This window comes from Scyliorhinus torazame, chromosome 18 (assembly GCF_047496885.1).
Source record: "Scyliorhinus torazame isolate Kashiwa2021f chromosome 18, sScyTor2.1, whole genome shotgun sequence".
Classification (NCBI taxonomy): Eukaryota; Metazoa; Chordata; class Chondrichthyes; order Carcharhiniformes; family Scyliorhinidae; genus Scyliorhinus; species Scyliorhinus torazame.
Window position 1 is genome coordinate 163,474,091 of NC_092724.1, and position 14,432 is coordinate 163,488,522.

Sequence of the window (14,432 nt, forward strand, 5' to 3'; positions counted from 1 at the left end):
GTCTATACTGACAGCAGTGAATGAGTGAGGCTAGAAGGCCTCGAATGAGAGTTTGAGGGTTGCTTTCAATTTATCGTTTTCTTCATTCTTCCGTTCTGTCGAGCACCAGTTCCTTTACCCAATCGCCCAGTTTTGTGAGCATGCTGAGGAGTTAACACAACCTCCAATTCACTCTCAACCTTCCCTCCATTCCTACCCTGTGCTCTGGAACTCACTCCACCTCGCTGTCTCCTCCTTTCAGAGAGGGAGTCCGGACAATCTAGCCTCTTTGACTAAGCTTTTGATCACCTGTCCCAAGACCTCCTACTGCGGCACTGTGTGTAATATTCCTGAGAAATGTCTTGTGATATTTTATTGCGTTGAATGAATCCAGATTGCTGTATTGCTGCTGTTGTGTGTTCTTAATCTGTATTCACCAAGACTCCGTACTGAGATAACCGAGACCAGGAACTCGTTGTGGAGGGGAGCTCACAGTCGCTCTTATTGTGAATATATTTCCAAGTGATCTAATAGTCTTCAAAATTACAATAGTGATCTTTATTAGTGTCGCAAGTAGGCTTACAGTAACACTGCAATGAAGTTACTGTGAAAAGCCCCTAGTCGCCACATTCCGGCACCTGTTCGGGTACACAGAGGGAGAATTCAGAATGTCCAATTCACCCAACAGCATGTCTTTCGGGACTTATAGATCATAGATCATAGAATTTACAATGCAGAAGGAGGCCATTCGGCCCATCGAGTCTGCACCGGCTCTTGGAAAGAGCACCCTACCCAAGGTCCACACCTCCACCCTATCCCCATAACCCAGTAACCCCACCCTACACTAAGGGCAATTTTGGACACTATGGGCAATTTAGCATTGCCAATCCACCTAACCCGCACGTCTTTGGACTGTGGGAGGAAACCGGAGCACCCGGAGAAAACCCACGCACACACGGGGAGGATGTGCAGACTCCGCACAGACAGTGACCCAAGCCGGAATCGAACCTGGGACCCTGGAGCTGTGAAGCATTTGTGCTATCCACAATGCTACCGTGCTGCCCCGCACTTGTGGGAGGAAACCGCAGCACCCGGAGGAAACCCACGCACACACGGGGAGAACGTGCAGACTCCACACAGACAGTCACCCAAGCCGGGAATCGAACCTGGGACCCCTGGTGCTGCAAAGCAACAGTGCTAACCACTGTGCTACCAGGAGAGGGTTTAATAGTGGACACAGAGCGACTTCTTCCTCTTGTGGGGAAGAGCAGAACGTGAGACCGTCGATATCAGATAGTCACCAAGACATCCCATCGGGAATTCAGGGGAAACGTCTTCAGCCAGAGCGTGGTGAGAATGTGGATCTCGCTCCCACAGGGAGTGAATAGTATCGATACATTCAAGGGGAAGCTAAATAAGTATATGAGGGGGAAGGGAATAGAGGCTTACGATTTAGGTGGGGAAAGATGAGAGGAGGCTCGAGTGGAGCATAAACACTGGCATAGTCTGATTGGGTCGAATGGACTGATTCAGTACTGCGGGCGCGATTCAGTGGACTTGAGTTAAAGTCTGCTGAACGGCACATTTAGCGGGGTGTGTCTTGGCGGTTTTAGTACCGAGAAACACTCAGCGATTCAACGGCACTTTGCTGTTTTATTTTGTCCTTGGGGAGATTGGCTTTGCCGAGGCCTCACTCAGAGGGATTTCCTGCTAGCAAGCAGAGAACCATTGTGTCCGGCAGCCCCGATCCTTCCCCTTCCCCCAGCTTTCAGCCTCACCCCACAGTTTTTGTGATCCCCCCACCCCCACAACCTTGGAGAGGCCCCTGGGAACCCCCCTCCTCAGCTCCCTCTACCTGGCAAGACCCCCTGTACCCAACCCCTGACACTGCCAACCTGGCACCCTGGTAGTGTCCTGGGCAACCTGGGTGCTGGGGTGGCACTGCCAAGGTGCCTGGTTGCAGAGGGAGTGCCAGCATGCCACCCTGCCCTGTCCCCGATCCCCCCCAGGGGCTCCATTGGCTGGGAGAATCCCCCAGGTGCCTTTATGCCTGGTCCATGTTTGTGTGAGGTGAGGTCTCCCAGTCACGGCCGTTAGGTCTTGGCAGAATCAGGGGAACATATAATTAAATAAGCCAGTGGATTATTTAAACATATGCCTGGATCTCGCTCAGCAAGAGCCTCTCGTGAGATTCAATGGCCTTGACCCGACACCAAGTCGGGCGTGTTGAGACCGCTGATCGCACCCTGGATACTCTGTGTCGTGGAAATAACAAAGTCAGGTACTTCGAGCTTCGGTTCAGGTCATTTATTTGGACACGAATCGCAGAGGGGTTGTAGTGGTCAGAAGGCCACTCCAAACACCCTCTGTTTACAATTTTAAGAGCATATATTTATACCATGAAGTAAACAGCCCGAGAACAAAAACAAGCTTCCAAGGGCCATGTTTACACAAAACAAACCTTGGGACAGTTCTGCAAAAACGTTACCAGGTATGTTTTCTGTCTCTGGCTAAAACAATTTCAAAGCACATTGTCAACAGAAAAATAGTCCAGCTGTAGCATTTGTGTACATTATTCAACCTTCCAAGAGTTTGCACAGAATCAGAGAAAAATATAGCCAAGTATCCCATCATGCTTTTCGCAGGTGCCTTTTCTTTTAAATAGCCAAACAACTAGATATTAATGAATGCCCTTCAGCGGGAAACTAATCCACACACAAAATTCCCTTCTGCACCCTGTACAATCCTTTCGAAACTCAGGACGCTGTGTGATTTCGGGGCGAGCTGCTAGGTGCTGATGTTGCTGCCTTTGTCTTTCTGGGTGGTGGAGGTTGCGAGGTGCTATTGAAGGAACTTTGGCACACGGTGTACTGTCTGGTTGAGGCTCGGGTGGAGGATGGTTAGGTCGAGGACAGGCAGTTGGTATTTGTGGACAGGAACCCCAGCAAGAGCCGGTGAGCAGCCGGGGGTGAGGGGAGCGAACTGGGACTTACAAACTGTATTTTGATTCATTGCAGTCTTTAAGATGTGGTTACGCAATCCAAAATGAACCTCTTCTTTCAAGTCTGGATGAATTAGCTTTTAAAAACAATATATGCTATTAAAATTACACAGCAAACACCATGAAGGGATATGGGGAATTTATTATAGAACATACTGATATTATTTGTTGAAAAGATAATTCCCCAAAGCAGTATCAAAGAAACACAATTAAAAGGAAGCAAATTGGCATTTGCTGTTTAATATCGAGTGTGATAAATATTTTAAAAGTTGCTCAGAAGGTTTAATGGCTTTTTATTGGTTCAATTTCTGTAGAGACATCCCATACAAAGCCAGGGCCCCACCATTGGGTAGATAGTCATGGCATTGGGCGGCAGGGTGCCACAGTGGTTAGCTCTTCTCCCTGACAACGCCAGGGACCCGGGTTCAATTCCGGCCTCGGGTCACTGTCTGTGCGGAGTTTGCACGTTCTCCCCGTGTCTGCGTGGGTTTCCCCCGGGGGCTCCGGTTTCCTCCCACAGTCCAAAGATGTGCGGGTTAGCAGGATTGGCCATGATAAATTGCCCCTTAGTGTCTAAAGGTTAGGTGGGGTTACTGGGTTACGGGGATAGGGTGGAGGCGGGGGTTTAAGTAGGGTGCTTTTTCCAAGAGCCGGGGTAGACTCGATGGGCCGAATGGCCTCCATCGGCAGTTGTAAATTCGATGATTTCATGAATCAATCTAAATGGGATCCTCGTTGTCAGAGACTCGTTTAAAGAGAGAGGTCCACAAATTGGAAGATGTTAAACAGTGTCTGAGCCTCCAGTGTGATGTTAAACAGTAAGAAGTCTTACAACACCAGGTTAAAGTCCAACAGGTTTGTTTCGATGTCACTAGCTTTCGGAGCACTGCTCCTTCCTCAGGTGAATGAAGAGGTAGGTTCCAGAAACATATATATAGACAAATTCAAAGATGCAAGACAATGCTTGGAATGCGAGCATTTGCAGGTAATTAAGTGTTTACAGATCCAGAGATGGGGTAACCCCAGGTTAAAGAGGTGTGAATTGTACCAAGCCAGGACAGTCGGTAGGATTTTGCAAGCCCAGGCCAGATGGTGGGGGATGAATATAATGCAACATGGGGTGGGGAGGGGCGGGGTGGGGATGGGCAGGGCAGGGCGGGGCAGGGTGGGGGCAGGGTGGGGATGGGCAAGGCAGGGCTGGGTGGGGCAGGGCAGGGTGTGGCAAGGTGGGGCAGCATGTGGGGGCGGGGTGGGGCTGGGTGGGGGCTGGGTGCGGCAGGGTGGGGGTGGGGCTGGGTGAGGGCTGGGTAGGGTGGGACAGAGTGTGACAGGGTGGGGGGTGTGGCAGGGCAGGGCTGGATGGGGTGGGGGCTGTGTGGGGCTGGGTAGGGTGTGGCAGGGTGGGGGCTGTGTGGGGTGGGGCAGGGTGGGGGCTGTGTGGGGTGGGGGCTGTGTGGGGCAGTGTGGGGCTGTGTAGGGCAGGGTGGGGGCTGTGTGGTGTGGGGCAGGGTGGGGGCTGTGTGGGGTGGGGCTGTGTGGGGTAGGGTCTGTGTGGGGCTGTGTGGGGTGGGGCTGTGTGGGGCTGTGTGGGGTGGGACAGGGTGGGGTGGGGTGGGGCAGGGTGGGGCTGGGTGGGGTGGGGCAGGGTGGGGTGGGGCTGGGTGGGGTGGGGCAGGGTGGGGTGGGGCTGGGTGGGGTGGGGCAGGGTGGCGGCTGCGTGGGGGCTGGGTGGGGTGGGGCTGGGTGGGGCTTTGTGGGGTGGGGCTGTGTGGGGCTGTGTGGGGTGGGACAGGGTGGGGTGGGGTGGGGCAGGGTGGGGCTGGGTGGGGTGGGGCAGGGTGGGGTGGGGCAGGGTGGGGTGGGGCTGGGTGGGGTGGGGCAGTGTGGGGTGGGGTGGGGCAGGGTGGGGCTGGGTGAGGTGGGGCTGTGTGGGGTGGGGCAGGGTGGGGTAGGGTCTGTGTGGGGTGGGGCAGGGTGGGGTGGGGTGGGGCAGGGTGGGGCTGGGTGAGGTGGGGCTGTGTGGGGTGGGGCAGGGTGGGATGGGGTGGGGCTGTGTGGGGTGGGGCTGTGGGGGCAGGGTGGGGCTGGGTGAGGTGGGGCTGTGTGGGGTGGGGCAGGGTGGGGTGGGGTGGGGCTGTGTGGGGTGGGGCTGTGTGGGGCAGGGTGGGGTGGGGCTGTGTGGGGTGGGGCAGGGTGAGGCTGGGTGGGGCTGGGTGGGGCTGTGTGGGGTGGGGCAGGGTGAGGCTGGGTGGGGCAGGATGGGGGTGGGGCTGTGTGGGATGGGGCTGGGTGGGGCTGTGTGGGGTGGGGCTGTGTGGGGCAGGGTGAGGGTGGGGCTGTGTGGGGTGGGGCTGTGTGGGGCTGTGTGGGGTGGGGCTGTGTGGGGCTGTGTGGGGTGGGGCTGTTTCGGGTGGGGCTGTGTGGGGCAGGGTGGGGTGGGGCTGTGTGGGGCTGTGTGGGGTGGGGCTGTGTGGGGTGGGCTGTGTGGGGTGGGGCTGTGTGGGGCTGTGTGGGGTGGGGCTGTTTCGGGTGGGGCTGTGTGGGGAAGGGTGGGGTGGGGCTGTGTGGGGCTGTGTGGGGTGGGGCTGTGTGGGGTGGGGCTGTGTGGGGCAGGGTGGGGGTGGGGCTGTGTGGGGTGGGGCTGTGTGGGGTGGGGCTGGGTGGGGCAGGATGGGGGTGGGGCTGTGTGGGGTGGGGCTGTGTGGGGTGGGGCTGTGTGGGGCAGGGTGGGGGTGGGGCTGTGTGGGGTGGGGCTGTGTGGGGCTGTGTGGGGTGGGGCTGGGTGGGGCAGGATGGGGGTGGGGCTGGGCTGGGTGGGGCTGTGTGGGGTGGGGCTGTGTGGGGTGGGGCAGGGTGGGGCTGGGTGGGGCAGGATGGGGGTGGGGCTGGGCTGGGTGGGGCTGTGTGGGGTGAGGCTGTGTGGGGTGGGGCTGTGTGGGGTGTGGCTGGGTGGGGCAGGATGGGGGTGGGGCTGGGCTGGGTGGGGCTGTGTGGGGTGGGGCTGTGTGGGGCTGTGTGGGGTGGGGCTGTGTGGGGTGTGGCAGGGTGGGGCAGGGTGGGGCTGCGTGGGGCAGGATGGGGTGGGGCTGTGTGGGGTGGGGCAGGAGACTCACAACGGGTTTGGTGTCTGGCGTGAACCCCGTGTTTTGCCTCCTCCCGGGGTGGGGGTGGCGCAGAAATGTGAGTGGCATCAATCTCAATATTTCCCGGACACCTGAGTCTCCACCGCATTGGGTCCCCGCAATCCTTAAGGGAGTTGCCCCCAAATCCATCCAAGGGCCACCCCCCCACACGCACGAGGCACTACCTGCTCACCCCTCCCTGACCAGCCCATTGCATCTGATTGGCATCAGATAGAAACGCACTGACAACCCGATTCTGCTGTGTCACCTTCTCCGGAAGAGAGGACAGGGTTAAAGGAAGAAAGGTTTGCATTTCTGTAGCGCTTTTCAGTGCCCCGGGGGGGGGGGGGGGCATGGTGGGGGGGGGACGGGGGGTGGGGGACGGGGGACTCGGGGGGGGACTCGGAGGGGGGGGCGGGGGGTGGGAGTGGGGGGACTCGGGGGTGGGGGACTGGGAGGGGGGACTCGGGGGGGATGGGGGGACGGGGGGGGGGGGGGGGGGGGTGGGACTCGCCGGACCCCCCCGGACCCCCGCCACGTGTTTCTCGGCAGCGTGCCGTTCGCCGGTGCCAGGGTTCTCTACTCCTGCTGACGGTTAATGGATTCTTCCCTGGAAACCATCCCACACCGCCATGAAACCCACAGGTGGGGGAGCGCTCCCAGCGGGAATAGAGAATCCGAACGGCTGCAGTATCCTGACCCCGATGCCCCAAACGCTTTGCAGCCAGTGCGGTAGTTTGGAAATGTAGCCGCTGCTGTTATGTTGGAAATGTGGCAATTTATACACAGCAAGATCCCACAAAACATCACTGACATGAGTGAGCAGATTATCGAGGAACAGGAGCAAGACATTCCCCCTGTGAAGCTGTTCCGCTGTTCAATTCGATCATGGGTTTAGCTGAAGGATAAACATTGGCCGGGATATCAGGCAGACCTTGTCAGGTCTTCATCGAATAGTCATGGGATCTTTCATATCAGCTAAGATGGCAGAAGGACCCTCAGTTTAATACCTCATTCAAAAGACATCCCCTTCAGTAGTGCCATGGTGGGAAACCTCTCCCTCCCTTTTCCATCCATTTTTCTGATGCTCTCTTTGGTATTTTGTCTCCAAGTTCCTTTGCTCTCTCTCTCCCTCCCTCTCCTTTATCTTCCATATTCCAGTGCTCTCCTCACTGATCCAGAACTTTCCACTTTTCATAGACTACAACTCATCCAAACGTGTGCTGCCCATGTCCTAATTCCACATCCCGGACCCAGGCTCCCAGTCCAGCAGAGCACCAATATTAAAATTCTCACCCTTGTTTTAAAATCTCCAAAAATCTGTCCTGGTCCACCCACGTCGACGCTACCACCAAGAAAGCACAACAGCGCCTATACTTCCTCAGGAAACTGAGGAAATTCGGCATGTCCACATTGACTCTTACCAACTTTTACAGATGCACCATAGAAAGCATCCTATCGGGCTGCATCACAGCCTGGTATGGCAACTGCTCAGCCTAGGACCGCAAGAAACTTCAGAGAGTCGTGAACACAGCCCAGTCCATCACACGAACCCGCCTCCCATCCATTGACTCCATCTACACCTCCCGCTGCCTGGAGAAAGCGGGCAGCATAATCAAAGATCCCTCCCACCCGGCTTACTCACTCTTCCAACTTCTTCCATTGGGCAGGAGATACAGAAGTCTGAGAACACGCACGAACAGACTCAAAAACAGCTTCTTCCCCACTGTTACCAGACTCCTAAATGACCCTCTTATGGACTGACCTCATTAACACTACACCCTGTATGCTTCATCCGATGCTGGTGCTTTTGTAGTTACATTGTATACCTTGTGTTGCCCTATTATGTATTTTCTTTTATTCCCTTTTCTTCCCATGTACTGAATGATCTGTTGAGCTGCTCGCAGAAAAATACTTTTCACTGTACCTCGGTACACGGGACAATAAACAAATCCAATCCAATCCATCCAATCCAAAATCCGTCCTTGACCTTGCCCGTCCCCATCTCTGACATCACCTCCAGACTCTTCCACTGGGCTCTCTGCGCTCCCCCAGTCCTGGCCCCTTCAGTATCCCCCACTCCCATCGCTCCATGACAGGCGGCCGTACCTTCAGCTGACTTGGACCCTGAGCTGTGGGATTCCCTCCCGGAACCTCAGTCTTCCTAACAGCCCCCTTCCTCCTGCTCCACTGGGGTTATCCTTAAAATCTACCCGTTTCACAAACATATTGATCACTGTCCCAATATCCCCTTAGAGTGGCGAATGTCAAATTCTATTGAACTGCCTCTCCTTTGAAGCTCATTGCGGGGATTTACCACATTGACAGTACTGTATAACTGAAGTGACTTTATTGTTGATGGGCGCTATATGAATGTAAGTTGTTGATGAAGCTGACTATTTTACGTGTATTTCATTTATTGTGCAGACTCATCCAGTTCCTCATTTAGTAACTGAGCTTTGTGACGTTCCTTACCTTCCCTCACGCTTCCGGACTCTGAATCCGGAGTCACTCACCTCACCAGAAAAGGCTTGTCCGTTTAGTAGATGCTCAGATCCGTGACTGTCCTCGCTCCCAAAGTGTAACCGGATTTCTTCTAAGCGATAGCTGTAGGTCATTGGCCCACCGGACACATTGACCAGATGCTCCTTGTCCAATCGCAGGGAGACATGGCGCCCAGTGTTGTACATCGTCCCACTCATCTGGAATTAAGCACAAAGAGAGTGGCAGTGTGGGCGGAGCCCTCGGCAGAGACCATCATTTCCCCAGGAATCGACCCAACTGGGGCTCCCGGAGTAAAACCCAGTCCCCTCGGTCAACATGGTTTAAATCCCAATCCACAACTTTGACTATGAAATTCAGGATGATTACAGAGAGCTGCACCGTCAGAGGGTCAGTATTGAGGGAGTGCCGCACTGTCAGAGGGTCAGTACTGAGGGAGTGCCGCACTGTCAGAGGGTCAGTACTGAGGGAGTGCTGCTCTGTCAGAGGGTCAGTACTGAGGGAGCGCTGCACTGTCAGAGGGTCAGTACTGAGGGAGCGCTGCACTGTCAGAGGGTCAGTACTGAGGGAGTGCCGCACTGTCATAGGGTCAGTACTGACGGAGTGCTGCTCTGTCAGAGGGTCAGTACTGAGGGAGCGCTGCACTGTCAGAGGGTCAGTACTGAGGGAGCGCTGCACTGTCAGAGGGTCAGTACTGAGGGAGTGCCGCACTGTCAGAGGGTCAGTACTGAGGGAGCGCTGCACTGTCAGAGGGTCAGTACTGAGGGAGTGCCGCACTGTCAGAGGGTCAGTACTGAGGGAGTGCCGCACTGTCAGAGGGACAGTACTGAGGGAGTGCTGCACTGTCAGAGGGTCAGTACTGAGGGAGTGCTGCACTGTCAGAGGGTCAGTACTGAGGGAGTGCCGCACTGTCAGAGGGCCAGTACTGAGGGAGTGCCGCACTGTCAGAGGGTCAGTACTGAGGGAGTGCCACGCTGTCAGAGGGTCAGTACTGAGGGAGTGCCGCGCTGTCAGAGGGTCAGTCCTGAGGGAGTGCCGCGCTGTCAGAGGGTCAGTACTGAGGGAGTGCTGCACTGTCAGAGGGTCAGTACTGAGGGAGTGCCGCACTGTCAGAGGGTCAGTACTGAGGGAGTGCTGCACTGTCAGAGGGTCAGTACTGAGGGAGTGCCGCACTGTCAGAGGGTCAGTACTGAGGGAGCACTGCACTGTCGGAGGGTCAGTACTGAGGGAGTGCCGCACTGTCAGAGGGTCAGTACTGAGGGAGCGCTGCACTGTCGGAGGGTCAGTACTGAGGGAGTGCCGCGCTGTCAGAGGGTCAGTACTGAGGGAGTGCTGCACTGTCAGAGGGTCAGTACTGAGGGAGTGCCGCACTGTCAGAGGGTCAGTACTGAGGGAGTGCCGCGCTGTCAGAGGGTCAGTACTGAGGGAGTGCTGCACTGTCAGAGGGTCAGTACTGAGGGAGTGCCGCACTGTCAGAGGGTCAGTACTGAGGGAGTGCTGCACTGTCAGAGGGTCAGTACTGAGGGAGTGCCGCACTGTCAGAGGGTCAGTACTGAGGGAGTGCTGCACTGTCAGAGGGTCAGTACTGAGGGAGTGCCGCACTGTCAGAGGGTCAGTACTGAGGGAGTGCTGCACTGTCAGTGGGTCAGTACTGATGGAGTGCTGCACTGTGAGAGGGTCAGTACTGAGGGAGTGCTGCACTGTCAGAGGGTCAGTACTGAGGGAGTGCTGCACTGTCAGAGGGTCAGTACTGAGGGAGCGCCGCACTGTCAGAGGGTCAGTACTGAGGGAGTGCTGCACTGTCAGAGGGTCAGTACTGAGGGAGTGCTGCACTGTCAGAGGGTCATTACTGAGGGAGTGCTGCACTGCAGAGTGTCAGTACTGAGGGAGTGCCTCACTGTCAGAGGGTCATTACTGAGGGAGTGCTGCACTGTCAGAGGGTCAGTACTGAGGGTGTGCCGCACTGTCAGAGGGTCAGTACTGAGGGAGTGCTGCACTGTCAGAGGATCAGTACTGAGGGAGTGCCGCACTGTCAGAGGGTCAGTACTGAGGGAGTGCCGCACTGTCAGAGGGTCAGTACTGAGGGAGTGCCGCACTGTCAGAGGGTCAGTACTGAGGGAGTGCCGCACTGTCAGAGGGTCAGTACTGAGGGAGTGCTGCACTGTCAGAGGGTCAGTACTGAGGGAGTGCCGCACTGTCAGAGGGTCAGTACTGAGGGAGTGCCGCACTGTCAGAGGGTCAGTACTGAGGGAGTGCCGCACTGTCAGAGGGTCAGTGCTGAGGGAGTGCTGCACTGTCAGAGGGTCAGTACTGAGGGAGTGCTGCACTGTCAGAGGGTCAGTACTGAGGGAGTGCCGCACTGTCAGAGGGTCAGTACTGAAGGAGTGCTGCACTGTCAGAGGGTCAGTACTGAGGGAGTGCCGCACTGTCAGAGGGTCAGTACTGAGGGAGTGCCACACTGTCAGAGGGTCAGTACTGAGGGAGTGCCGCACTGTCAGAGGGTCAGTACTGAGGGAGTGCCGCACTGTCAGAGGGTCAGTACTGAGGGAGTGCCGCACTGTCAGAGGGTCAGTGCTGAGGGAGTGCCGCACTGTTGGAGGTTGGGTCACACATTAACCCTCTGTGACCTCTCAGGGAGATGGAATCAATTCTATGAAACTTCTTTGAAGAGCAGCAAAGTTTTCCCCGATACTATCACTTTGCTTTTTGAGGGAGTTTGCTGTGTATAAATTGGCTTCCACACCTACATATGTAATACACATTACAGTCAAACATACACTTGAACCTGGGACCCTGGTACTGTGCAACAGTGCTAACCACTGTGCTACCGTGCCGCCCATATTACCAGCTAATCTGTGTTGAAGCCATTGTTGAGATACAAATGTAATTGGCCAGGCAATTGGGGAGAATATCTGTGCTTTTCGTCAAATCATTTCTTGGTTTCTTTTTCGCCTGACTTGACCTGTGAGTGGACAGCCGGAGCCTCTGACAGTGCAGCTCTCCTCCAATACTGCCAGCCGCGATAATGGGTGGGATCTAGCTGCTGTTCCCGCCGCCGCGATATTCCGGCCCCACCGATGGCACACGGGTTTCCCGGCAACGAGGGGTGCAGCCAATGGGAAACCCCGTTGACAATGGCGGGACCAGCCTCCGCTGCCGAGAAACAGGGTTGGTCGGTATATTCCGCCCACCATGTGTTGAATTCTCGGGGCAGGAATTGAACCCACAACCTCCAGGATTCAAAGACAAGACAGGGAGAAGCGAGCTGACCACTCAGCTCCGATTGACTTAACACCGGTTAGGATCAGCGGCTCCAAAAAGGACCCAGCTCCGATTTAAGAGCACAGTAACATGGGGCGCACTAACGTGACTTCCCTGAAAGGGAACTTGCAGTGTGCAATCCCGAGGGTGATCCACTGGCAATACAAACCTCATCACATCAGGTGCCACTTAAAATTGGGAAATTGGCTAAAAGAGCAAATAATTATCCATTTGCCTTGAAGTCAATTTCAAAGTTGTTGCTCATGATGTGTCAAACTCTGTGTGTGCGTTGTCCTTACAGCTCATTAAGGTGCCCTGGCTTCAAGAACAAACAGAAATGAACAACGTTTACTTACCACCCGATTGCCTCTTTTGCATTTACAGCCGTTTGGCCTCAAAGCCAGGGGTTTTACCGCTGCCCTGGGGGCGGGGGTCTTCCAGTCCCCCAGCGCCCCCCCCTCAGGCGGGGGGCTCCCAGTCCCGCAAGCTCTCTGGGGGAGGGGGTCTTCCTGTCCCACAGGCTCCCCGCCGGGGGGGGGGGGGGCTTCCTGTCCCGCAGGCTCCCCGCCGGGGGGGGGGTCTTCCTGTCCCGCAGGCTCCCCGGGGGCAGGGGTCGTCCAGTCCCGCAAGCTCCCCTGGGGGCGGGGCTTCCAGTTCCCCAGGCCCCCCAGCGGTGGGGGGGGGGGCTTCCAGTCCCGCAAGCTCTCCCGGGGTGGGGGGGGGGCTTCCAATCCCGCAGGCTCCCGGGGGCGGGGCTTCCAATCCCGCAGGCTCCCTGGGGGCGGGGGTCTTCCAGTCCCCCAGGCCCCGCGGCGGGTGGGGGGCTTCCAGTCGCCCAAGCTCCCTGCTGGGGAGGTCTTCCAGTCCCCCAGGCCGACCGGCGGGGGGGGTCTTCCAGTCCCCCAAGCTCCCTGCCGGGGGGGGGGGGGAGGTCTTCCAATCCCGCAGGCTCCCCGGCAGAAGCAGGACAGGAAGATCCCACTGCTGCGAACACGCCTCGGGGTTGCGGGAGCGGGTGGAATAGCGCACACTGACAGCTCAGCAATTTCAGATTACTGCTCCCCAGTTTTCCGAAAGCAGCTTCATCAGTTCATAAGACATAGGAGCAGAATTAGGCCATTCGGCCCATCGAGTCTGCTCTGCCGTTCTTCATGGCTGATATGTTCCTCAGCTGCTTGTGTTGGTTCTGCTTCTCCCTCCTCCCACCATCATCCCCTTTTATCATCAATCCCTCCTGGTTTGCACCCTATCCAACCTCCCTGTCACACCTCCAACCTTTCCCAATTTCCCAGAAACATTCCCGGATTTCCTGGTCCCGCCGTAGCGAGCGGGCGACTCGGCTTGGTGCCAAATTCTCCAGCCTGGCTGGATCTCAAAGGGGTATTTTAATGAACCAGATGGGGTTTTGCAACAACCGATGATCAGAAGTCCAGATTTTATTAATTGAATTTAAATTTCCCCAGCTGCCAAGGTGGGATTTGAACCAATATCCCCGGAACTTTCGGCTTGGCCTCTGGATCCCCAGTCCAGTAACATTGTCACGACGCCACCAGCTCTCCGAAGAAGGAGATAGTGGAGGAGAGGTCAGTCAGCTCATTCTGCAGGTTTAGCAGTGTTTCGCTTGCACTCCGTCAGGTGGATCGCAATATTCGCTGCCCCCAATGTGCTCTGCTACCTGGGGGAGGCTAAACACGGGGGGGACGGGTAACCTCTTTGCGGAACATCTTCGCTTAGTCCGCGGATGCTGCCGGGACTTGCCGAGTGTGTCCGTTATTTTATGTGTTTATTCCAGAATATCCGGAGCTTGCATTTCCTCCAGCTCTCCATGAGTAACACCATGAGGGATAAGTTGGGATATACAAGATATACACCACAATCTAGTGTGTCTTCACCCCCAGGGCGAGCCTGCGGTCACTCCCAGCCCCACTAGACACCAGGTCACAACACAAGTCAAATTAGAATTTATTTTAAAATACCTGAGGTCCTTGACTGAGCCAATAAACTGCAGCCACCAGGATTGTAAACTTTAAACGCAAACAACCTTTTATTATTTAATGGAAATATAATTGAACTGACAAAAATTTTACTGATCACCTAATACCCCCTTCACCAATTCCCCCTTTCTAACTCTCACACACACACACACACACACACACACACACACACACATAGACACACACAGGCACACATAGACACACACAGGCACACATAGACACACACAGATAGACACACACAGGCACACACACAGTCACACACACACAGACACACACACACAGACACACACAGACAGACACACACACAGAGACACACAGACATACGCAGGCACACACACACAGACACACACTCACACAGGTATGCACACGCACACACATGCACACACACACACAGACACACACTCACACAGACATGTACACACACAGACATGCACACACACAGACATGCACACACACGCACACACATACAGACACACAAATACATATATAGATACATGGAAGATAGGAGCAGGTGGAGGCCTTTTTGCCCTTTGAGCCAACACATCCCTGCTTCTATACTCGAAACCTCTCGCA

At 55.9% G+C, this 14,432-nt stretch overlaps 1 protein-coding gene across 2 annotated transcripts in view; it reads right to left on the reverse strand.

Moving 5' to 3' along the window:
* The window catches only part of ca10a (carbonic anhydrase Xa), a 689,036-nt gene that overhangs the window by 160,735 nt on the left and 513,869 nt on the right, over positions 1–14,432 (reverse strand). For both annotated transcript variants that reach the window (XM_072483835.1, XM_072483836.1), the window contains exon 4: positions 8,619–8,804. In XM_072483835.1, coding sequence (XP_072339936.1) covers positions 8,619–8,804 — 186 coding nt within the window. The remainder of the gene's footprint in view (positions 1–8,618; positions 8,805–14,432) is intronic.